Raw genomic sequence first — 26,678 nt, 5'->3', positions numbered from 1 at the left:
TACCTATATTTCTTAGTGTAAAAACGTTTGCATGATTTATAGATAAAAACGTTTTTTTCTCTGAGGGTGATAAATCTTTATTTGGTGCCTAGTTTCCACATGGCTTGTTAGATTACTCCTAGGAGTACTTTTTTAAGGCCCTCTGACTTTGAGTGCATGGTGGGAGGGGCCTATTTTTGTTTTCAGTCTGAGACATCCAGCTTCCCTGAAGGAGTCCTCTGGCTTATAGGACCTCTATAGAGGGTTTTGTTCCTGCAAAAATCGTTTTGCTGTGGCAGTGTGTTTGACTGTTTGTTAACAGGTTTAATGTTTTTCTAATTCGTTTTTGGGCCTGAGGGGTTAATCATACATTTGCAAGTGGGTGCAATGCTGCTTTAGTCCCTTATACACACTGTAAAAATTTTGTAGAGTTTACTAATTTTTTTCACTGTTTTGCAGTTTATTAAGGAGTAGCCCCCGATCCGGGACCGGATCTAGTGGGGGGCAGACTTTCTCTCTTCGCCCAGGCTTGGGCAAGAGACATCCAGGATCCCTGGGCTCTGGAGATTGTTTCCCAGGGATATCTTCTGGATTTCAAAGCTTCATCTCCAAAGGGGAGATTTCATCACAATTATCTGCAACCCAGATAAAGAGAGAGGCATTCTTACATTGCGTTCAAGACCTACTAGTTATGGGAGTGATCCACCCAGTTCCAAAGGAGGAACAGGGGCAGGCTTCTATTCAAATCTGTTTATAGTTCCCAAGAAAGAGGGAACTTTCAGACCAATCTTGGATCTCAAGATCCTAAACAAATTTCTCAGGGTCCCATCCTTCAAGATGGAGACTATTCGAACTATCCTACCTATGATCTAGGAGGGTCAATATATGACTACCGTGGATTTAAAGGATGCTTATCTACATATTCAGATACACAGGGATCATCATCAGTTTCTCAGGATCGCCTTCCTAGACAGGCATTACCAGTTTGTGGCTCTTCCCTTCGGGTTAGCCACGGCACCAAGAATCTTTACGAAGGTTCTAGGGTCCCTTCTGGCGGTTCTAAGACCGCGGGTATAGCAGTAGCCCCTTACCTAGACAACATCCTGATACAGGCATCAACTTTTCAAATCGCCAGGTCCCATACGGACATTGTTCTGGCATTCCTAAGGTCTCACGGGTGGAAGGTGAACGATGGAAAGAGTTCTCTCTCACCTCTCACAAGAGTTTCCTTCCTAGGAACTCTGATGGATTCAGTAGAAATGAAGATTTATCTGACAGAGGTCAGGTTGTCAAAGCTTCTAACTCCCTGCCGTGCTCTTTATTCCATTTCTCGTCCGTCAGTGGCTCAGTGTATGGAGGTAATCAGATTAATGGTAGCGGCAATGGACATAGTTCCGTTGGCCCTCCTACATCTCAGACCACTGCAACTTTGCATGCTCAATCAGTGGAATGGGGATTACACAGATTTGTCCCCTCTACTAAATCTGGATCAAGAGACCAGGGATTCTCTTCTCTGGTGGCTATCTCGGGTCCATCTGTCCAAGGGAATGAGTTTCCGCAGGCCAGAATGGACTATAGTAACAACAGGTGCCAGCCTTCTGGGCTGGGGTGCAGTCTGGAACTCCCTGAAGGCTCATGGTTCGTGGACTCAGGAGGAGGCCCTCCTTCCGATAAACATTCTGGAACTAAGAGCGATATTCAATGCTCTTCAGGCTTGGCCTCCGCTAGCTGCGGTCAGGTTCATCAGATTTCAGTCGGACAACATCACGACTGTAGCCTATATCAACCATCAGGGGGGAACAAGGAGCCCCCTGGCAGTGTTGGAGGTTTCAAAGATAATTCTATGGGCAGAGGTTCACTCTTGCCATCTCTCAGCTATCCATATTCCAGGAGTAGAGAACTGGGAGGCAGATTTTCTAAGTCGGCAGACTTTTCATCCGGGGGAGTGGGAGCTCCATCCGGAGGTATTTGCCCAGTTGATCCAACTTTGGGGCAAACCAGAACTGGATCTCATGGCGTCTCGTCAGAACGCCAAGCTTCCTTGTTACGGGTCCAGGGATCCCAAGGCAGTGCTGATAGATGCTCTAGCAGCGCCCTTGTCCTTTAGCCTGGCTTATGTGTTTCCACCGTTTCCTCTGCTCCCTTGTCTGATTGCCAAGATCAAGCAGGAGATAGCTTTGGTGATCTTAATAGCCCCTGTGTGGCCACGCAGGACTTGGTATGCAGATCTGGTGGACATGTCATCCTTTCCACCTTGGACTCTGCCGCTAAGGCAGGACCTTCTACTTTAAGGTCCCTTCAAACATCCAAATCTAATTTCTCTACGTCTGACTGCTTGGAGATTGAACGCTTGATTCTATCAAAGCGTGGTTTTTCCGAATCGGTCATTGATACCTTAATTCAGGCTCGAAAGCCTGTCACCAGGACAATCTATCATAAGATATGGTGTAAATATCCTAATTGGTGTGAATCCAAGGGTTACTCATGGAGTAAGTTCAGGATTCCTAGGATATTATCTTTTCTCCAAGAAGGATTGGAGAAGGGTTTGTCAGCTAGTTCCTTAAAGGGACAGATTTCTGCTCTGTCTATTCTTTTGCACAAACGTCTGGCTGAGGTTTCAGACGTTCAGGCATTTCGTCAGGCTTTAGTTAGGATCAAGCCTGTGTTTAAACCTGTTGCTCCCCCATGGAGTTTAAATTTAGTTCTTAAAGTTCTTCAAGGGTTCCGTTTGAACCTTTGCATTCCATAGATATTAGCTTTTATCTTGGAAAGTTCTGTTTTTAGTAGCTATCTCCTCGGCTCGAAGAGTTTCGGAGTTATCTGCTTTACAATGTGATTCCCCTTATCTGAGATTTTCCATGCAGATAAGGTAGTGTTACGTACCAAACCTGGGTTTCTTCCTAAGGTGGTATCTAATAAGAATATCAATCAGGAGATTGTTGTTCCTTCACTATGTCCTAATCCTTCTTCAAAGAAGGAACGTCTATTACACAATCTTGATGTGGTTCGTGCTTTAAAGTTTTATTTACAAGCTACGAAGGATTTTCGTCAAACATCTGCTTTGTTTGTTGTCTACTCTGGACAGAGGAGAGGCCAAAAGGCTTCGGCAACTTCTCTTTCTTTTTGGCTAAGAAGTATAATACACTTAGCTTATGAGACTGCTGGCCAGCAGCCTCCTGAAAGAATTACAGCTCATTCTACTGAAGCAGTAGCTTCCACATGGGCTTTTAAACATGAGGCCTCTGTTGAACAGATTTGTAAGGCGGCGACTTGGTCTTCGCTTCATACCTTTTCTAAATTCTATAAATTTGATACTTTTGCTTCTTCGGAGGCTATTTTTGGGAGAAAGGTCTTACAGGCAGTGGTGCCTTCCGTTTAAGTTCCTGCCTTGTCCCTCCCTTCATCCGTGTCCTAAAGCTTTGGTATTGGTATCCCACAAGTAATGGATGAATCCGTGGACTGGATACACCTTTACAAGAGAAAACAAAATTTATGCTTACCTGATAAATTTATTTCTCTTGTGGTGTATCCAGTCCACGGCCCGCCCTGTCATTTTAAGGCAGGTGTTTTTTATTTTTAAACTACAGTCACCACTGCACCCTATAGTTTCTCCTTTTTTTCTTGCTTGTCTTCGGTCGAATGACTGGGGGTGGCAGTTAGGGGAGGAGCTATATAGACAGCTCTGCTGTGGGTGTCCTCTTGCAGCTTCCTGTTGGGAAGGAGAATATCCCACAAGTAATGGATGAACCTGTGGACTGGATACACCACAAGAGAAATAAATTTATCAGGTAAACATAAATTTTGTTTTTGGCTATCTCTTGTGTTTGAAGAGTTTCTGTATTGTCTGCTCTCTCTTGTGAGTGTCTTTATCCGATTTTCCATCAAGATAAAGCTGTTTTGCGACCTTCATTTAAATTTTTGCCTAAAGTTGTGAATTCTAACAACATCAATAGGGAAATTGTTGTTCCTTTTTGTGTCCTAATTTTAAGAATACTCATGAAGGGTCTTTACATTATTTGGATGTGGTAAGAGCTTTGAAATATTATGTTGAGGCTACTTAAGATTTCAGAAAGACTTCTAGTCTATTTGTTATTTTTTCTGACTCCAGGAAAGGTCCGAAAGCCTCTGTCATTTCTCTGTTTTTTTGGTTGAGATTTTTAATTCACAAAGCTTAGAGAATTGCAGCTCATTCTTCTAGCTCAGTTGCCACTTCTTGGGCTCTCAAGAATAAAGTTTCAGTTGATCAACTTTGCAAAACAGCAACTTTCATTTTACCATTTTTTATGTGTTTGCTTCTTCGGAAGCAGCCTTTGGTAGGAAGGTTGTTTTAAGTTAATTATTGTTTGGGATTTCATTTCTCAGTGGAAATAGCTGTTTTTATTTTTATCCCTCCCTCTCTAGTGACTCATGGACTTCCACATCTTGGGTATTATATCCCATATGTCACTAGCTCATGGACTCTTGCCACATACATGAAAGAAAACATAATTTATGTAAGAACTTACCTGATAAATTAATTTCTTTCATAGTGACAAGATTGCATGAGACCCACCCTATTTTTTGTGGTTATGATTTTTTTTTTATACAGCACATTCTTTTTCCCAGTTCCTCTTTTCTCTTGTTAAGTGTAGTCAGTCCACGGGTCATCCATTACTTATGGGATTATATCTCTTCCCCAACAGGAAGTTGCAAGAGGATCACCCAAGCAGAGCTGCTATATAGCTCCTCCCCTCACATGTCATATCCAGTCATTCTCTTGCAACCTAACTAAAGATAGGTCATTGTGAAAGGTCTGTGGTGTTTTTAAACTTAGTTTATTTCTTCAATCAAAAGTTTGTTATTTTAAATGGCACCGGAGTGTGCTGTTTTGTTTCTCAGGCAGTATTAGAAGAAGAATCTGCCTGCGTTTTCTATGATCTTAGCAGACGTAACTAAGATCCACTGGCTGTTCTCGCACATTCTGAGGAGTGGGGTAGCTTCAGATAATGGGAATAGCATGCGGGGTCCCCCGCAAATGAGGTATGTGCAGTACAATATTTTCTGGGAATGGAATTGACTAAGAAAACACTGCTGTTACCCATATGATGTAAGTACAGCCTTAAATGCAGTAGTAGTGACTGGTATCAGGCTGCTAAATGTATGCGCAGTTGAGTTATTTTCTAGGGACTAGAATTTGACTGAGAAAATACTGTTAATACTGAAATAATGTATAAGCCTTAACTGCAGTAGAAGCGACTGGTAGCAGGCTTAGAAATAACTTTGCATGACATTGTAAAGGTTTGGTTTTTAAAACGTTTACTGGCATGTTATTCGTTTTGTGAGGTACTTTGGTGATAAATCTTTTTGGGCATGATTTTTTTCCATATGGCTAACGTATATTTCTGCATAGAAACCGTTATATCAGGTCTCTCACTGTTGTAATATGAGTGGGAGGGGCCTTTTTTTAGCGCCTTGTTGCGCAGTTAAAATTCCAGCACAGTCTTCCTGCTTTCTTCCTCCTTGATCCAGGACGTCTCTAGAGAGCTCAGGGGTCTTCAAAATTCATTTTTGAGGGAGGCAATCAGTCACAGCAGGCCTGTGACAGTGTGTTTGACTGTGATTAAAACGTTAAATCTTAAATTGATTATCCGTTTTGGGTATTGAGGGGTTAATCATCCTTTTGCTAATGGGTGCAATCCTCTGCTAATTTAATACATTTACTATTAAAAATTGTTTGCTATAACTGAATTAGTTCATTGTTATTCAACTGTGTTTTTTTAAAAGCGCTGCAGCGTTTTTTATATTGCTTGTAAACTTATTGTAAGCTTGCTAGCTTCATTGCTAGTCTGTTTAAACATGTCTGATACAGAGGAATCTGCTTGTTCATTATGTTTAAAAGCCGATGTGGAGCCCAATAGAAATATGTGTACCAATTGTATTGATGTTACTTTAAATAAAAGTCAGTCTTTACCGGTAAAAAAATTATCACCAGACAACGAGGGGGAAGTTATGCCGTCTAACTCTCCTCACGTGTCAGTACCTTCGCCTCCCGCTCAGGGGGTGCGTGAGATTGTGGCGCCAAGTACATCAAGGCCCTTACAAATCACTTTACATGATATGGTTAATGTTATGAAAGAAGTATTATCTAATCTGCCCGAGTTAAGAGGCAAGCGCGATAGCTCTGGGTTTAGGACAGAGCGCGCCGATGACACGAGAGCCATGTCTGATACTGCGTCACAATTTGCAGAACATGAGGACGGAGAGCTTCATTCTGTGGGTGACGGTTCTGATTCGGGGAGACCGGATTCAGAAATTTCAAATTTTAAATTTAAGCTTGAGAACCTCCGCGTGTTGCTAGGGGAGGTGTTAGCGGCTCTGAATGATTGTGACACGGTGGCAATCCCAGAGAAATTATGTAGGCTGGATAGATACTATGCGGTACCGGTGTGTACTGACGTTTTTCCTATACCGAAAAGGCTTACAGAGATTATTAGCAAGGAGTGGGATAGACCTGGTGTGCCCTTTTCCCCTCCTCCGATATTTAGAAAAATGTTCCCTATAGACGCCGCCACACGAGACTTATGGCAGACGGTCCCTAAGGTGGAGGGAGCAGTTTCTACTTTAGCCAAGCGTACCACTATCCCGGTGGAGGATAGTTGTGCTTTCTCAGATCCAATGGATAAAAAATTAGAGGGTTACCTTAAGAAAATGTTTGTTCAACAAGGTTTCATATTACAGCCCCTTGCATGCATTGCGCCTGTCACTGCTGCAGCGGCATTCTGGTTTGAGTCTCTGGAAGAGGCGATTCGCACAGCACCATTGGATGAGACTTTGAGCAGGCTTAGAACACTTAAGCTAGCTAATGCGTTTGTTTCGGATGCCGTAGTGCATTTAACAAAACTTACGGCTAAGAATTCCGGATTCGCCATCCAGACGCGCAGAGCGTTATGGCTTAAATCCTGGTCAGCAGATGTGACTTCTAAATCTAAACTTCTGAATATTCCTTTCAAAGGGCAGACCTTATTTGGGCCCGGCTTGAAGGAAATTATTGCTGACATTACTGGAGGTAAGGGCCACACCCTTCCTCAGGACAGGGCCAAATCAAAGGCCAAACAGTCTAATTTTCGTGCCTTTCGTAATTTCAGGGCAGGAGCAGCATCAACTTCCTCCGCTCCAAAACAGGAAGGAACTACTGCTCGTTAGAGACAGGGTTGGAAAGGCAACCAGTCCTGGAACAAGGGCAAGCAGGCCAGAAAGCCTACTTCCACCCCTAAGACAGCATGAAGACAGGGCCCCCTATCCGGAAACGGATCTAGTGGTGGGCAGACTTTCTCTCTTCGCCCAGGCTTGGGCAAGAGATGTCCAGGATCCCTGGGCGTTGGAGATCATATCTCAGGGATATCTTCTGAACTTCAAAGCTTCTCCTCCACAAGGGAGATTTCATCTTTCAAGGTTATCAGCAAACCAAGTAAAGAAAGAGGCGTTTCTACGCTGTGTACAAGACCTCTTACTAATGGGGGTGATCCACCCAGTTCCGCGGACGGAACAAGGGCAATGATTTTACTCAAATCTGTTTGTGGTTCCCAAGAAAGAGGGAACCTTCAGACCAATCTTGGACCTAAAAATCTTAAACAAATTCCTAAGAGTTCCATCATTCAAAATGGAAACTATTCGAACCATCCTACCCATGATCCAAGAGGGTCAGTATATGACCACAGTGGACTTAAAGGATGCCTACCTTCACATACCGATTCACAAAGCTCATTATCGGTACCTAAGATTTGCCTTTCTGGACAGGCATTACCAGTTTGTAGCTCTTCCCTTCGGGTTAGCTACGGCCCCGAGAATTTTTACAAAGGTTCTGGGCTCACTTCTGGCGGTACTAAGACCGCGAGGCATAGCGGTGGCTCCGTACCTAGACGACATTCTGATACAAGCGTCAAGTTTTCAAACTGCCAAGTCTCATACAGAGATAGTTCTGGCATTTCTGAGGTCGCATGGGTGGAAGGTGAACGTGGAAAAGAGTTCTCTATTACCACCCACAAGGGTTCCCTTCCTAGGGACTCTTATAGATTCTGTAGAGATGAAAATTTACCTGACGGAGGCCAGGTTATCAAAACTTCTAAATGCTTGCCGTGCCCTTCATTCCATTCCACACCCGTCAGTAGCTCAGTGCATGGAAGTAATCGGCTTAATGGTAGCGGCAATGGACATAGTACCATTTGCGCGCCTGCATCTCAGACCGCTGCAATTGTGCATGCTAAGTCAGGAATGGGGATTACTCAGATTTGTCCCCTCTACTAAATCTGGATCAAGAGACCAGAGATTCTCTGCTATGGTGGCTTTCTCGGCCCCACCTGTCCAAGGGGATGACCTTTCGCAGGCCAGATTGGACGATTGTAACAACAGACGCCAGCCTTCTAGGTTGGGGCGCAGTCTGGAATTCCCTGAAGGCTCAGGGATCATGGACTCAGGAGGAGAAACTCCTCCCAATAAATATTCTGGAGTTAAGAGCAATATTCAATGCTCTTCTAGCTTGGCCTCAGTTAGCAACTCTGAGGTTCATCAGATTTCAGTCGGACAACATCACGACTGTGGCTTACATCAATCATCAAGGGGGAACCAGGAGTTCCCTAGCGATGTTGGAAGTCTCAAAGATAATTCGCTGGGCAGAGTCTCACTCTTGCCACCTGTCAGCGATCTACATCCCAGGCGTGGAGAACTGGGAGGCGGATTTTCTAAGTCGCCAGACTTTTCATCCGGGGGAGTGGGAACTTCATCCGGAGGTCTTCGCTCAACTGATTCATCGTTGGGGCAAACCAGATCTGGATCTCATGGCGTCTCGCCAGAACGCCAAGCTTCCTTGTTACGGATCCAGGTCCAGGGACCCGGGAGCGGTGCTGATAGATGCTCTGACAGCCCCTTGGGTCTTCAACATGGCTTATGTGTTTCCACCATTTCCGATGCTTCCTCGACTGATTGCCAAGATCAAACAGGAGAGAGCATCGGTGATTCTGATAGCGCCTGCGTGGCCACGCAGGACCTGGTATGCAGACCTAGTGGACATGTCGTCCTGTCCACCATGGTCTCTGCCTCTGAGGCAGGACCTTCTAATTCAGGGTCCTTTCAACCATCCAAATCTAATTTCTCTGAGGATGACTGCATGGAGATTGAACGCTTGATTCTATCAAAGCGTGGCTTCTCGGAGTCGGTTATTGATACCTTAATACAGGCTAGGAAACCTGTTACCAGAAGAATTTACCATAAGATATGGCGTAAATATTTATATTGGTGCGAATCCAAGAGTTACTCATGGAGTAAGGTTAGGATTCCTAGGATATTGTCTTTTCTACAAGAGGGTTTAGAAAAGGGCTTATCCGCTAGTTCGTTAAAGGGACAGATTTCTGCTCTGTCTATTCTTCTACACAAGCGTCTGGCAGAAGTTCCAGACGTTCAGGCTTTTTGTCAGGCTTTGGCTAGGATTAAGCCTGTGTTTAAGACTGTTGCTCCGCCGTGGAGCTTAAACTTAGTTCTTAACGTTCTGCAAGGCGTTCTATTTGAACCCCTTCATTCCATTGATATCAAGCTGTTATCTTGGAAAGTTCTGTTTTTGATGGCTATTTCCTCGGCTCGAAGAGTCTCTGAGTTATCTGCCTTACATTGTGATTCTCCTTATCTGATTTTTCATTCAGACAAGGTAGTTCTGCGTACTAAACCTGGGTTCTTACCTAAGGTAGTTTCTAACAGGAATGACTTTTGCATAATCTGGACGTAGTCCGTGCCCTGAAGTTCTATTTGCAGGCAACCAAAGATTTTCATCAAACTTCTTCCCTGTTTGTCGTTTACTCTGGACAGAGGAGAGGTCAAAAGGCTTCGGCTACCTCTCTCTCCTTTTGGCTTCGTAGCATAATACGTTTAGCCTATGAGACTGCTGGACAGCAGCCTCCTGAAAGAATTACAGCTCATTCTACTAGAGCTGTGGCTTCCACCTGGGCCTTTAAAAATGAGGCCTCTGTTGAACAGATTTGCAAGGCTGCAACTTGGTCTTCACTTCACACTTTTTCAAAATTTTACAAATTTGACACTTTTGCTTCTTCGGAGGCTATTTTTGGGAGAAAGGTACTTCAGGCAGTGGTTCCCTCCGTTTAAAGTTCCTGCCTTGTCCCTCCCTTCATCCGGGTACTTTAGCTTTGGTATTGGTATCCCATAAGTAATGGATGACCCGTGGACTGACTACACTACAAGAGAAATAAATTTGTCAAGTAAGCATAAATTATGTTTTTTTATGCTTTTTACTGCTTTTTTTTACACCTCACTTAACAATAGAAAACATAATTTATGCTTACCTGATAAATTTATTTCTCTTGTAGTGTAGTCAGTCCACGGCCCGCCCTGTCTTTTAAGGCAGATCTAAATTTTAATTAAACTCCAGTCACCACTGCACCCTATGGTTTCTCCTTTCTCGTCTTGTTTCAGTCGAATGACTGGATATGACATGTGAGGGGAGGAGCTATATAGCAGCTCTGCTTGGGTGATCCTCTTGCAACTTCCTGTTGGGAAAGAGATATAATCCCATAAGTAATGGATGACCCGTGGACTGACTGCACTACAAGAGAAATAAATTTGTCAAGTAAGCATAAATTATGTTTTTTTATGCTTTTTACTGCTTTTTTTTACACCTCACTTCTTAGCTATACGTTAAACTGAATTATGAGTGAGGTGGTAGGTGTATTTATAGGCATTTTGAGGTTTGAGAAACTTTGCCCCCTTCAGTTAGGACTGTATATCCCATATGTCACTAGCTCATGGACTCTTGCCACTATGAAAAAAATGAATTTATCAGGTAAGTTCTTACATAAATTATGTTTTTTGTTTTTTTTTAAATTTTATTTATATCCAACACTGTATACAGGTTCACAAAACAGTACATGTAATTTCGCCACGCAGGGCCTTATGTCATACATTTGAGTGAAAACAGAGAAAAGAACAGGTACATTTGGCAGATATAGACATAAAATTAAGTTCTGTTAATGTGTTTTTCTGGTATATCACTAATAGATCCATAACTTTCACTCGAGAAATATTTGTATACAGTGATGGGAGTTTTTCTATTTTTTATAACATAACTAAACCAAACTACCATAGACAAACAGACAGACCAAAACAATACCTAAACAAGACAAAACGAAAAAGCTCTGGCCCTGTTAACTGAACAAATTATGTAATAGTGCAAGTGTGTAGATTATGTACTATGCCTAGTCCACGTGTGGGATTATATATATAGTTAGGTAAGTCAAGCAAGTGAGATATTTGGACGCGTACTACATAAACTTATCGAAAGAATTAGCATAGTATTGATAGATTAGCTAAGTGAACTACACCCTAGACCTCCATCATGACTAGGGTTATATTGAGGATATGCAATTAAGGTCGCAAATACCTTGTAAGATGTTCGGGATGATGCCTGAAATAATGTCGGGAGCACTTGCCATATCATTACTCGACGTGACGACAGTATCAAAAGCCTACTTGAGCCTCTGAACTTGTACTATGTTACTGTGGATTGAACTACATGTTACTTAGAAGGCTTAAAAGGGAGGAGTGACCCCCCCTAGAAGTATGGTGAGAGCATGCATGTCCCAGGCTATCATGAGAGAACTGACTATAGTTTTGCCAGTATTAAAAACGTTGCCAGCTTTCGTGTGACTTGCAAGCTATCTCAGTTAGGGCAAAGCAAAAACAAAACAAAACAATACGATAAAGACAAACATAACAAATGACAAAACAACCATAACACACTACCAAACATTAAGGCAAAACATCATTGCCCTTGTAACCATCCCTATCCATGTTACCAGTCAGGGAGAAAACTAAGTGGTTTGTGGTGGCGTTAGAATTTCATCAACGGAGTCTACAACAGTTTTGTGTTCGTTAACTGGGCGGATGCCGCCATTATTTAAATGTGGTGCATATTTACTATGCCTGATCGTGATATGAAGTTAAACATATGATTGTGCGTGATCAAGCAGGTTAAGTATACAGACGTGTATAAAGCGGTAAAGTCACAAGGGTTAGCACAGTGGTATAATTGAAGGTGGCATCCCCACAAATTTGAATACCCCTGAATACACAACATAAACAAAGAGATGTCGGCTCTAAAAAAAAAAAAAAACTTACCAGTTAACTGAGTGAGCCATACCCCTGACCAGTACCATGGCCAGTGTTATGCTGAGAATAATTAATTATGACATTGTAGATAGAGTGGCCTAGAGTAGCCCCTTGTAGCTTCAGTATATACTATAAGGTAGGTAAATGCAACTTTGAGTGGCAGCTTGTACAGTCCAAATCATACAGGGGGTATTAGCCAAGGTACGGTACACAGGTGAGAGAGACATGAGTCAGGGAAATACACAGTCTAATTCAATATATACATTATTTTAAACAAGGGTGGATAGCATTGTACATGTTGCAGTGTAATTGTTGGCGTGTATGCCTGTACTTCATATTTCCTGCCTCAAGCTTACAGGGTAGTCTCAATGACAGCGCTGGAAAGTAAACATAGGTGTACAATATGACCAACATTATAGCTAACTCATGAGCATATGTGAACCTGATTTTTGCAAGTCTCAGATTGAATTAGCAGGAGGAGGAGAACAGAATAATGACATGATTAATATTGATCTGCTACACAAAAACCGCTGACCTGTACACCAATATGAGGGAGAGAATGTACAAATGATGCATTAAACAATTTTCAGGACTGTATGTGCTATGACATAAAGTTAAGTTCAGCTTTGTGAAATATTTTACTGAGATCCAGCGCTCCGTGTGAAAGATGACTACGCTAGAGAGAGTACAGCATAAGGAGACAGCTTCCAATTTATGATCCCCTTGAGGGTTAGCCTGTTACGGAATGAAACCCCAGCTCAGTCGGAACACATCCTACACAATATGTAGTTCTAAGAGTCCTTAAAGCACTATATTGGTCTAATGCCTTTGTCAGATTGATTTGCCTTAAAAGATTACCACAAATGTTTTGTCCCTGCTATGCTCCGGTAGCATTGTTCCTTTGGCGTCAAACAGCAGGAATGGTCTAAGCATCCGCCAGCCCGGGAGAACACACAGAGGAGCTGTGGCCCAGCGAACAATGTATGGGACTAGTTGGTTAATTCAGCCAATGCCCCCACGAGGTGGGGAGATATAATTATGTCCCAAAGAGCCGTAATAGTCCTTTGCCGCCATTGTAAAATGAGAAGCATTGTCAGGAGATCTCTCTACTATATCTTGATTGAGAACTGTGTCTGAGGCTAAGATAGCCATCTGCAGCAAAAGTCCCTCATGAGCTAGGGCAAGCTGACAGTTTTGGAGTCGCCTATGTAGGGAGGGTGAAGCCGTATCCACTTCTTGCAGGTCTCCATCTCTCTGCCAGAAGTGCCGTCCCCCATGGTTAATTGCAGTTGCACGGTATAAGCCTTCTGTTACTTGCTTATCGAGGGCAATATTTGGTCCAATTTTCCTTTTAAAAGACCCTGCAGCAGCTTTCGATTCTTGTTTGTCCTGCTCTTGTCTCACCGGTGTCTGTGTGTGTGGCTCAGTCTGGCCAGCCTCTTCTCGGTGCCGAGCCTCCGGGAGATGATGGCGTCCAGCCAATAAAGATGGCGACTTAGGGGCCTTCGTCTCAGTCAATAGACGTTGCATGGCTGTTTCCAGTTTAGTAAATGCTGGAGAAAGGAGGGTTTTTAGTGCAGAGAGTACGTTCCGTACCGGGCTATCTTCAGATAGGATAGCGGTGTTCATTGGAACAGAATCAAGAGGTCTGTGTGTATCAGGGCATGTGCATTCTCGCTCACTTCTGATCATTTCTCTTCAATCTTCTTCAAAATGCCTTCCATGGGAGAGAAGATGTTATTTCTCTATCCACTATAGTTCTCGGACACAAAGCTGTCAAGAGAGGCGTGGATGGCAGAGTATTTTTGCAGCAAAAAGGTCTTTTATTCACTAGCTGTAGCAGAGCTTCAGTGCATTGCTGCCATATTGGTACACCACCCACCGGAAGTCCCAAATTATGTTTTTTTTAATGGACAAAAGAGCTAAAATTTCTTTGGGGCAATGCCCTACAAAATGCCGTTATCAGGGCAATATTTAATTTAGGTTTTTTAAGATAGCTTTTTATTTGAGGGGTGGGGGTTACTTTGGTTTTAGATTAGGATTTTTAAGAGCTTAATCACTTTAGGGCAATGCCCTACAAAACACTATGTTTTAGTGTTAGTATATGATTTTTTATTTTGGGGTGGACTTTTTTTTTTTTTTTAAGGGATCTTAAGTTTTACAATAGGCATAACTGTTTTTTTATTTTTGGTAGTGCTCTGTTTTTTGTTCTTGTAATGTGCTTTTTTATTTTGTAGTGATAATGTTTATTACTTTGTGTAACTTAGGGTGTGTTAGGTTAGGGGTCTTGAGGGGAGTTAGATGTTAAGTAGTGTAGGGCTAGTTTGTGTTGGGGGTTGTGACAATTTAGGGGTTAATAAGTTAGGGATTGTTTGCATTTGGGGGTTGTGGTGGTTTAGGGGTTAATAGGTTATGGGGTGTTTGTGTTGGGGTTGTGGCAGTTTAGGGGTTAATAATTTAGGGGATGTTTGTATTGGGGAGTTGTGTAGGTTAAGGAGTTAATAGGTTAAGGGGTGTTAGCACTTTTGAATATTTTGCAGCAATCAAGTAGCTAAAAACATGTAAAATCTTATTTATACAGTATTCATATTTAATAAAGTGTTTATGCATTTACTGTAAATATTTTACATTCGAATGTTCTTTACATAAGGGAATATGTTCTAGGTATTTATAAATAGATATTTTTATTTATATATATATATATATATATATATATATATATATATATATATATACCTATACCTATATATAATCATCTATATAGTATAGATATATTTTTTTACCAAAAAAATATATATATGTGTAAATATAAATATATATATATATATATATATATATATATATATATATATATATATATAAATATTTTCGACAGAGTGCACTCCAGAACGTGATCTGTAACAGCCTTGGGTGCTATTCAATATCAGTATAGCAAGCAAACATGAAGCACTCCAAAGGTCTTGTATATATTTCACTTTATTGTGAACGTTTTCGGGCGTAAAAAGCAGATGCGGATTTGTCTACACACAGTGAGCGGCGATTTGGACACCGCGTCTTGTCAGGATACTGTTAGTAAGTTTCTCATTTTGTTGTATGCAAATCCGCATCTGCTTTGTTTATGTTGTAGAGGTTATTCACATTGCCATGGACGACTACGTCACTCAATTCTGGGAGGCGCGTCTACCGTGGAGAGCGTGGTCAGGTTTGTTTGGTGATGGGGTTTAAACACGGCTGGTGGTAAGTGATTTTATCTTTGTAAGTCTGAGGACGGGCTATTTTACGCCCGAAAACGTTTACAATAAAGTGAAATATATACAAGACCTTTGGAGTGCTTCATGTTTGCTTGCTATATATATATACATACATGCACTTTTCATGCACTCACTCCCTTAGCCGTAGCTCACCAAGTGCCTGGGTGACTCCTTAAACCACATGTACAAAGTATTCCAAGAAAGGGCACATCAACTGACACACTTTGATGAATTGGATGAAATAAAGATTGTTTTTTCTGCTGTCAAGACCTGTGAGTGCCCTTTCTTGGAATACTATATATATATATATATATATATATATATATATATATATATATATATATATATATATATATATATATATATATATATATATATGTATTTATGGATAAATAGAACACATTTTTCTATGTGAAAATCATTGGAATGTGAAATATTAATATTTCATGTCAGGTTAGCGCACTTGGTTAAACACAATCGGGTTTGTGCGACTTCTTGGGTGGTATTTTTTTTGTCACTTTTTGCGCTCCATTGAGGGAATACATTAACACGTTTGCAATATTTCGTTTTTTGGGCACGTCGGGTTAGCGCACAAGCAAAAACTTTTTACTTTCAACTTGCAGAACCTGACTTACTTCGAGAGGAGTTAACACATGAGCGGGAGCAAAAAGAACGCTTTATTTTTAATCTAGCCCTATATTGTCAGAGTACAAGGACCAGCATTTGCCAAAGAGAAAACAGATCAAAATACCCAGATTTGCCAGGCATATAGGATTTTTTATGCAATAGTGAGCATTTCTAAATTAAATCATATTCATTGTTTTAATATGTTTAACATATATAAATCAAATCTATGTTTTATGTCTCTTTAAGTATCCCAATTGCTTTGACTTAATTAGTTTCCAATGATTTTACCACATCACTGCTTATAGTGAGGCTATAAACAGTCTTCACCCCCAAGCCAATCCCCAGAATGCATTTCTTTCATGTAATTGGCAAGAGTCCATGAGCTAGTGACGTATGGGATATACATTCCTACCAGGAGGGGCAAAGTTTCCCAAACCTCAAAATGCCTATAAATACACCCCTCACCACACCCACAATTCAGTTTTACAAAAACTTTGCCTCCCATGGAGGTGGTGAAGTAAGTTTGTGCTAGATTCTACGTTGATATGCGCTTCGCAGCAGGCTGAAGCCCGGTTTTCCTCTCAAAGTGCAGTGAATGTCAGAGGGATGTGAAGGGAGTATTGCCTATTGAATACCATGGTCTTCCTCTAGGGGATCTATTTCATAGGTTCTCTGTTATCGGTCGTAGAGATTTCTTCTCCTACCTCCCTTTTCAGATCGACGATATACTCTTATATACCATTACCTCTACTGATTCTCGTTTCAGTACTGGTTTGGCTATCTGCTTTATGTAGATGAGTGTCTTTGGGTAAGTAAGTCTTATTTTTATTTATGACACTCTCAGCTATGGTTTGGCACTTTATATGTAAAGTTCTAAATATATGTTTTATACTATTTTTGCCATGATTCAGGTCAATCAGTTTATTTTCCTTTTTTCAGACTGTCAGTTTCATTTTTTGGGAAAATGCATATGAATAAATATTTTTCTTACCTAAAATTTTCATTTAATTTTTTCCTCTAAATTGCAGGCTGTTAGGCTCGTGGGTGCAAAAAATGCTAGAATTTATTGCGTCCTTTTTTTGCGCAAGACTTTTTTTGGCGCGAGATTGACGTTTGTCTGACGTCAATGTCATCATTTCCGGCGTCGTAGTTGACGCCGGAAGTTTTCACGTAGTTGCGTCATTTTTTACTCTCGTGTTTGTTACAGACGTTTTGCCGCCAAAAAATATGTGGGCGTCATACTTGGCGCCAGATTTTTTACATTATTTAAGTCTCACTCTTTAGTTGCTTCTGGTTTCTAGAGGCTTGTTCTGTTTGCATTTTTCCCATTCCTGAAATTGTCATTTAAGGAATTTGATAATTTTGCTTTATATGTTGCTTTTTCTATTACATATTGCAAGATGTCACAACCTGACCCTGGATCAGAATCTACTTCTGGAAAGACGCTGCCTGATGTCGGTTCTACCAAAGCTAAGTGCATTTGTTGTAAACTTATGCTAACTGTTCCTCCTGCTGTAGTTTGTGTTAGTTGTCATGATAAACTATCAAACGCAGATAATATTTGCATTAGTAATAATCCATTACCTGTTGTTGCTCCGTCTACATCTAATGTTCAGGATGTTCCTGTTAATGTAAAAGAATTTGTTTCTAATTCTATTCAGAAGGCTCTGTCTGTTATACCTCTTTCTAGTAAACGTAAAAGGTCTTTTAAAACTTCTCATAAATCAGATGAATTTTTAAATGACCGCCATCATTCTGACTTATCTATCTCTATTGAGGATCTATCTGGATCAGAAGATTCTGCCTCAGATATTGATACTGATAAATCTTCATATTTGTTTAAGATGGAGTTTATTCGTTCTTTACTGAAAGAAGTGTTGATTGCATTAGATATGGAGGAGTCTAGTCCTCTTGATATTAAAACTAGTAAGCGTTTAAATTCGTTTTTTAAACCTCATGTTGTTATTCCAGAAGTTTTTCCAGTTCCTGATGCTATTTCAGATGTAATTTCTAGGGAATGGAATAGTCTGGGTACTTCATTTACTCCTCCAAGGTTTAAGAAATTGTACCCTTTGCCGTCTGATAGATTAGAGTTTTGGGAGAAAATCCCCAAAGTTGATGGGGCTATTTCTACTCTTGCTAAACGTACTACTATTCCTACGGCAGATTGTACTTATTTTAAGGATCCTTTAGATAGGAAGCTTGAATCATTTCTAAGGAAGGCTTATTTATGTTCAGGTAATCTTCTTAGGCCTGCTATTTCTTTGGCTGATGTTGCTGCAGCTTCCACTTTCTGGTTGGAGGCTTTAGCACAACAAGTATTATAGTATTGTTAAACTTCTTCAACATGCTAATAACTTTGTTTGTGATCCCATTTTGATTTCATTAGGATTGATGTCAGGTATATGTCTTTAGCTATTTTAGCTAGAAGAGCTTTATGGCTTAAATCTTGGAATGCAGATATGACTTCTAAGTCAACATTGCTTTCTCTTTCTTTACAAGGTAATAAGTTATTTGGTTCTCAGTTGGATTCTATAATTTCAACTGTCACTGGGGGGAAAGGAGCTTTTTTGCCTCAGGATAAAAAATCTAAGGGTAAATATAGGGCTGCTAATCGTTTTCGTTCCTTTTGTCAGAATAAGGAACAGAAGCCTGACCCTTCCCCTAAAGGAATGGTCTCCGTTTGGAAACCTTCTCCAGTCTGGAATAAATCCAAGCCTTTTAGGAAATCTAAACCAGCTCCCAAGTCCGCATGAAGGTGCGGCCCTCATTCCAGCACAGCTGGTAGGGGGCAGGTTATGATTTTTCAAAGATGTTTGATTCAAAATCATTGGATTCAGAACATTGTTTCTCAAGGGTACAGAATAGGTTTCAAGATAAGACCGCCTGTGAGAAGATTCTTTCTCTCACGCATTCCAGTAAACCCAGTAAAGGCTCAGGCTTTTCTGAAATGTGTTTCAGACCTGGAGTCAGCTGGGGAAATTGTGCCAGGTCCAGATCTGGAACGGGGTCTGGGGTTTTATTCAAATCTGTTCATTGTACCGAAGAAAGAGAATTCTTTCAGACCAGTTCTGGATCTAAAAATATTGAATCGTTATGTAAGGATACCAACATTCAAAATGGTGACTATAAGGACTATTCTGCCTTTTGTTCAGCAAGGGCATTATATGTCCATAATAGACTTACAGGATGCATATCTGCATATTCCTATTCATCCGGATCACTATCAGTTCCTTAGATTCTCTTTTCTAGACAAGCATTACCAATTTGTTGCTCTTCCTTTTGGCCTAGCAACAGCTCCAAGGATCTTTTCAAAGGTTCTCAGTGCCCTTCTCTGTGTAATCAGAGAGCAGGGTATTGCGGTATTTCCTTATTTGGACAATATCTTGGTACTTGCTCAGTTTTTTGCATTCTGCAGAATCTCACACAAATCAACTCGTGTTGTTTCTTCAAAGACATGGTTGGAGGATCAATTTACCAAAGAGTTCCTTGATTCCTCAGACAAGGGTAACCTTTTTGGGTTTCCAAATAGATTCAGTATCCATGACTTTGTCTCTAACAGACAAGAGACGTCTGAAATTGGTTTCAGCTTGTCGAAACCTTCAGTCTCAATCATTCCCTTTGGTAGCTTTGTGCATGGAAATTTTAGGTCTCATGACTGCAGCATCGGACGCGATCCCCTTTGCTCGTTTTCACATGAGACCTCTCCAGCTTTGTATGCTGAACCAATGGTGCAGGGATTATACAAAGATATCACAATTAATATCCTTAAATCCCAATGTTCGTTTTTCTCTGACTTGGTGGTTGGATCACCATTGTTTAGTTCAAGGGGCCTCCTTTGTTCATCCAACCTGGACTGTGATCACAACAGATGCGAGTCTTTCAGGTTGGGGAGCTGTATGGGGATCTCTGACAGCGCAGGGGGTTTGGGAATCTCAGGAGGCGAGATTACCAATCAACATTTTGGAACTCGGTGCGATTTTCAGAGCTCTTCAGTTCTGGCCTCTTCTGAAGAGAGAATCGTTTATTTGTTTTCAGACAGACAATGTCACAACCATGGCGTATGTTAAACATCAAGGTGGGACTCACAGTCCTCAGGCTATGAAAGAAGTATCTCGGATACTTGAATGGGTGGAATCCAGCTCCTGTCTAATCTCTGCGGTTCACATCCCATGTATAGATAATTGGGAAGCGGATTATCTCAGTCGCCAGACGTTACATCCGGGCGAATGGTCTCTTCATCCAGAGGTATTTCTTCAGATTGTTCAGATATGGTGACTTCCAGAAATAGATCTGATGGCTTCTCATCTAAACAGGAAACTTCCCAGGTATCTGTCCAGATCCAGGGATCCTCAGGCGGAAGCGGTGGATGCGTTGTCACTTCCTTGGAATTATCATCCAGCTTATATCTTTCCGCCTCTAGTTCTTCTTCCAAAAGTGATTTCCAAAATCATAATGGAACGTTCGTTTGTGCTGCTGGTGGCTCCAGCATGGCCACACAGGTTTTGGTATGCAGATCTTGTTCGGATGGCCAGTTGCCAACCTTGGACACTTCCGTTAAGGCCAGACCTTCTATCTCAATGCCCATTTTTCCATCAGGATCTCAAATCATTAAATTTGAAGGTATGGAAATTGAACGCTTAATACTTAGTCGTAGAGGTTTCTCTGACTCAGTGATTAATACTATGTTACAGGCTCGTAAATCTGTGTCTAGAACGATTTATTACCGAGTTTGGAAGACTTACATTTCTTGGTGTTCTTCTCATAAATTCTCTTGGCATTCTTTTAGAATTCCTAGAATTTTACAGTTTCTTCAGGATGGTTTGGATAAGGGTTTGTCTGCAAGTTCCTTGAAAGGACAAATCTCTGCTCTTTCTGTTCTGTTTCACAGACAAATTGCTAATCTTCCTGATATTCATTGTTTTGTACAGGCTTTGGTTCGTATCAAGCCTGTCATTAAGTCAATCTCTCCTCCTTGGAGTCTTAATTTGGTTTTGAGGGCTTTACAGGCTCCTCCGTTTGAGCCTATGCATTCTCTGGACATTAAATTACTTTCTTGGAAAATCTTGTTCCTTTTGGCCATCTCTTCTGCTAGAAGAGTTTCTGAGTTATCTGCTCTTTCTTGTGAGTCTCCTTTTCTGATTTTTCATCAGGATAAGGCGGTTTTGCGGACTTCATTTAAATTTTTACCTAAAGTTGTGAATTCTAACAACATTAGTAGAGAAACTGTTGTCCCTTCGTTGTGTCCTAATCCTAAGAATTCTCTGGAGAGATCTTTACATTCTTTGGATGTAGTAAGAGCTTTGAAATATTATGTTGAAGCTACTAAAGATTTCAGAAAGACCTCTAGTCTATTTGTTATCTTTTCTGGTTCTAGGAAAGGTCAGAAGGCTTCTGCCATTTTTTTGGCGTCTTGGTTAAAGCTTTTGATTCATCATGCTTATGTGGAGTCGGGTAAATCCCCGCCTCAAAGGATTACGGCTCATTCTACTAGGTCAGTTTCTACTTCCTGGGCTTTTAAGAATGTAGCTTCTGTTGATCAGATTTGCAAAGCAGCAACTTGGTCTTCTTTGCATACTTTTACTAAATTCTACCATTTTGATGTTTTTTCTTCTTCAGAAGCAGTTTTTGGTAGAAAAGTACTTCAGACAGCTGTTTCAGTTTGATTCTTCTGCTTATAACTTCAGTTTTTTTCATTATAAAGATTAAAACTTTTTGATTTGGGTTGTGGATTGTTTTTTCAGCGGAATTGGCTGTCTTTATTTTATCCCTCCCTCTCTAGTGACTCTTGCGTGGAAGTTCCACATCTTCGGTATCTGCTATCCCATATGTCACTAGCTCATGGACTCTTGCCAATTACATGAAAGAAAACATAATTTATGTAAGAACTTACCTGATAAATTAATTTCTTTCATATTGGCAAGAGTCCATGAGGCCCACCCTTTTTTGTGGTGGTTATGATTTTTTTGTATAAAGCACAATTATTCTAATTCCTTGTTTGATGCTTTCGCTCCTTTCTTATCACCCCACTTCTTGGCTATTCGTTAAACTGAATTGTGGGTGTGGTGAGGGGTGTATTTATAGGCATTTTGAGGTTTGGGAAACTTTGCCCCTCCTGGTAGGAATGTATATCCCATATGTCACTAGCTCATGGACTCTTGCCAATATGAAAGAAATTAATTTATCAGGTAAGTTCTTACATAAATTATGTTTTATATAGATATTGCTTTGACTTAATTAGTTTCCAATGATTTTACCACATCACTGCTTATAGTGAGGCTATAAACAGTCTTCACCCCCAAGCCAATCCCCAGAATGCATTGAGATATATATATATATATATATATATATATATATATATATATATATATATATATATATATATATATATATATATATATATATATATATATATATATATATTTATGTGTATGTATGTATATATATGTATATATATATATATTTATATATATATATATATATATATATATATATATATATATCTCAGGGCTAAAAATTTCCACTGGCAATTGAAAATTTAACAGTGGGGAGTGAGAGTTAGTGAATGTTGGTCTACCTGCTACAAATATTATCTAAAGTGATATTTATATATACATAAAAGGGCAAGGATTTGATATTCCTCTAGTGCTATAGGGACCCCATTGGTGATTAGACTGTTACTTCTGAGAGGGTAAACAGGGGCAGAGAGAGATTGGAGAGGAAAAGTGAGAGTGGAGAAAAAGATAGCGCTAAGAAAGAGTGGAGAAAAAAAAAGAAAGAGTGAGGAGAGATGGGGTAACAAAGAGAGATTGGAAAGAGGAGGCAGTGGATAAAGATAGATGAGAGATAATTATAAAACAATTTTTCAAGGTCTGCTATGACCTTACATTAATGTCAATACTCTCTGCACTCTCTCAGTTCAACAACATTGTTGTAAGTGGAATATATGTATATATATATATATATATATATATATCTACGTTGGTGTCAGTGGGCTAATTATAATTAATTGGTGTCAGTGGGCTAATTACAAAATTCATTGGTGTCAGTGGGTTAATTATATATCAATTAATTGGTGTAAGTGGGATATATATATATATACGTTGATGTCAGTGGGCTAATTATAATTAATTGGTGTCAGTGGGCTAATTACATAATTCATTGGTGTCAGTGGGTTAATTATATAAAATTAATTGGTGTAAGTGGAATATATATATCTACGTTGGTGTCAGTGGGCTAATTATAATAAAATTAATTGGTGTCAGTGGGCTAATTATAATAAAATTAATTGGTGTCAGTGGTCTTACTTACTTGTGAGCTGATCCGTTTGCTCCTTGTCACTCTTCACACCACTACACAATCACAATGCGCAATGGCGCTCTATCAGGCCTGTCTGGAATTTTAGAGATGCGAGTGTTCGGAGGCATGTTGGGTCGCGGCCCACCAGCAGGGCCGATGCTGCCCGGTAGTGGGCCACGGCCCGGCTGTTGAGAACCACTGATCTAGATAACTGATATTGTTGGTGATGATTTGCTTAACCCCTTAATGACCGGACCATTTTTCAATTTTCTTACCCTTAATGACAATGGCTATTTTTACATTTCTGCTGTATTTGTGTTTAGCTGTAATTTTCCTCTTACTCATTTACTGTACCCACACATATTATATACCGTTTTTCTCGCCATTAAATGGACTTTCTAAAGATACCATTATTTTCATCATGTCTTATAATTTACTACAAAAAAAATAATAAAATATGAGGAAAAAATGGAAAAAAACACACTTTTTCTAACTTTGACCCCAAAAATCTGTTACACATCTACAATCACCAAAAAACACCCATGCTAAATAGTTTCTAAATTTTGTCCTGAGTTTAGAAATACCCAATGTTTACATGTTCTTAGCTTTTTTTGCAAGTTATAGGGCCATAAATACAAGTAGCACTTCGCTATTTCCAAACCACTTTTTTTCAAAATTAGCGCTAGTTACATTGGAACCCTGATATCTGTCAGGAATACCTGAATATCCCTTGACATGTATATATTTTTTGTTAGAAGACAACCCAAAGTATTGATCTAGGCACATTTTGGTATATTTTATGCCACCATTTCACCGCCAAATGCGAGCAAATAAAAAAAAAAACTTTACATTTTTCACAATTTTAGGTTTCTCACTGAAATTATTTACAAACAGCTTGTGCTATTATGGCACAAATTGTTGTAAAAGCTTCTTTGGGATCCCCTTTGTTCAGAAATAGCAGACTTATATGGCTTTGGCACTGATTTTTGGTAATTAGAAGGCCGCTAAATGCTGCTGCGCACCACACGTAAATTATGCCCAGCAGTGAAGGGGTTAATTAGGTAGGTTGTAGGGAGCTTGCAGTGTTAATTTTAGCTTTAGGGTAGAGATCAGCCTCCCACCTGACACATCCCACCCCCTGATCCCTCCCAAACAGCTCTCTTCCCTCCCCCACCCCACAAATGTCCCCGCCATCTTAAGTACTGGCAGAAAGTCTGCCAGTACTAAATAAAAGGAGTTTTTTGATTTTGTTATAAAAAAAATAAAATATTTTAGCTGTGATGGACTCCTGCCTTAGCCCCAACCTCCATGACCCCCCCCCCCCCCCCCCCCAGCTCTCTAACCCTCTCCCCTATCTAATTGCGGCCATCTTGGGTACTGGCAGCTGTCTGCCAGTACCCAATTTGCCCCAAAAACAAGTGTTTTTTGTTCTTTTGCTTTTTTTTATTTTTTCTGTAGTGTAGCAGCCCCCCACAATACCCCTATCCCCCTCCCAGATCCTTTTATATTATTTTTTAAAAAAATATTTCCCCCCCCCCCTCTTCCCTCCTCATTAGTGTCAGTGCCAGCTAATGCGCGCTCGCGCACGCGTGCCCCCCGCACGCTCCCGGCACCCGGCGTGCACATTGCACTTCTAGGAACCGGATGCCGGGTAGCGATGGGCCGCCCACCCGCCTCCCTGTTACGCTCCCACCCACCAACGAACCGGCACCATCGCTACCGGTGCAGAGAGGGCCACAGAGTGGCTCTCTCTGCATCGGAGTCTTCTAAATGGTATTGCAGGATGCCTCCATATGGAGGCATCACTGCAATACCCTGAGAGCTGCTGGAAGCGATTGCGATCGCTTCCAGCACTCTCTTAGACAACTGACGTACCAGGTACGTCCATTGTCATTAAGTGTTAGTTAATGCATGACGTACCTGGTACGTCAGTTGTCATTAAGGGGTTAAAGGGACATAAACCCAACATTCTTCTTTTGTGATTCAGATAGAGCATGCAACTGTCTAATTGACTTCTATTATCACATTTTCCTTCCTTGTCTTGGTATATTTTGTGTCTGGAGCCCTATATGGCAGCTGTATTGTAAGAATGTTATCCGTTTATTCCGAGTTAATGTTATGAAGTTGTAGCTCATGTTACTGGTGTAATATTTGGAACGATTTAATAGACATTCCCTAGATGTTAAAAGTAAAACACATTATGGTCCGTTTGCTGAAATAAGCAGGAAGGCTTTCATTTTCTTTTGTTTTTTTGATAGATGAAACAGCTGAAGAGGAGACGCATTTTTCTGGGTGCCTGAAAATTATTCTTCAAGGAGAAGCTGTGAGCTTGGACAAAGCGCAGTATAAACACCCTCACGTGCGCACTCACAGCTGCCCCAGAGGCATACAGCTGAAATAGGCACCAACGCACACCGATAAAGGGCCAGATTACAAGTGGAGCGCTAATTTATCGCGCAATAAATAACCAACCATTACAAGAGGCTGGTTATTGATACCATGAGCTCGCGGCAGCAATTAGCTCTCAAAAAATTAACTAGGGGTCAGACCTCTTTAAAAATTTTAAATGTCCAACAATTTTACCCTAAATAACATGTGAGGTCCCTAGTTAAAAATAAATTTTTTGTTTGTTTAAAAAAACGGCACTAAGCAGTTTTTGGGGGCTAAAGTTGGCGGGTGTTAGAAAAGAAACGGCATTACATAGTGGTCTCTGGGAACTGTCTGTTCCCTGTAAATATATATGTATATAAGCATTTACATATATATTGATATTAACACATAAATATATATCTATATAAGCATATACATATTTACATTTGCTGCCCATCGCTGCGCGACTTACCCCCTTCGCTGCGCTAGTTCTCATGGTGTAATCTGGCTCAAAGTCGGTTTTAAGGCTTAAATGGACATTCTATTCATTTTGTTCTGAATTGCTTAAAAGAGATTGTTTCAAAATGCATAACTGTTTATTTTATTTCTGTCGTATATAAACCATTTTCTTGTCGGCCTTGCAGCAACATTTAGTTCTCCACCATTAAGGCTTTAGGAGTTTGTGAGCATTGCTGAAAAATAAATAAAAAAAATGATCATGTAAATGTGTTTTTTTCCTTATGTAATCAATCAATCCAACAAGTCCAGCTCACACTGTTATAAGATGGGTGCACGCTATCGCTGGGCACTGCACGACCCAGAATTCAAATTCCAGAACTCAAAAAAGTGAATAGCAGCACTCCAATAAACTTTTCAATTCTTTATTGCATATCCAGGAGTACAAACAGATAGCAACGTTTCGGACTACATGTCCTTCATCATGCCATACTAACATCACTTCCTCTCCCTCCTTATATACCCCTAAGGACACACCCACATTCTAGT

At 40.5% G+C, this 26,678-nt stretch overlaps 1 protein-coding gene across 1 annotated transcript in view; it reads left to right on the top strand.

Moving 5' to 3' along the window:
* The window catches only part of LOC128656116 (sex hormone-binding globulin), a 122,443-nt gene extending 96,045 nt beyond the window's left edge, over positions 1–26,398 (top strand). The window contains exon 8 of the mRNA XM_053709824.1: positions 25,562–26,398. Within this exon, the coding sequence (XP_053565799.1) occupies positions 25,562–25,704 (143 nt within the window). The 3' untranslated portion in view covers positions 25,705–26,398. The remainder of the gene's footprint in view (positions 1–25,561) is intronic.
* The last annotated feature ends 280 nt before the right edge of the window (positions 26,399–26,678 follow it).

The sequence above is a fragment of the Bombina bombina genome, chromosome 4, assembly GCF_027579735.1.
Source record: "Bombina bombina isolate aBomBom1 chromosome 4, aBomBom1.pri, whole genome shotgun sequence".
Lineage (NCBI taxonomy): Eukaryota > Metazoa > Chordata > Amphibia > Anura > Bombinatoridae > Bombina > Bombina bombina.
Note: the sequence above shows the minus strand (reverse complement) of the source record. Positions and strands in the feature narration are given on the sequence as shown.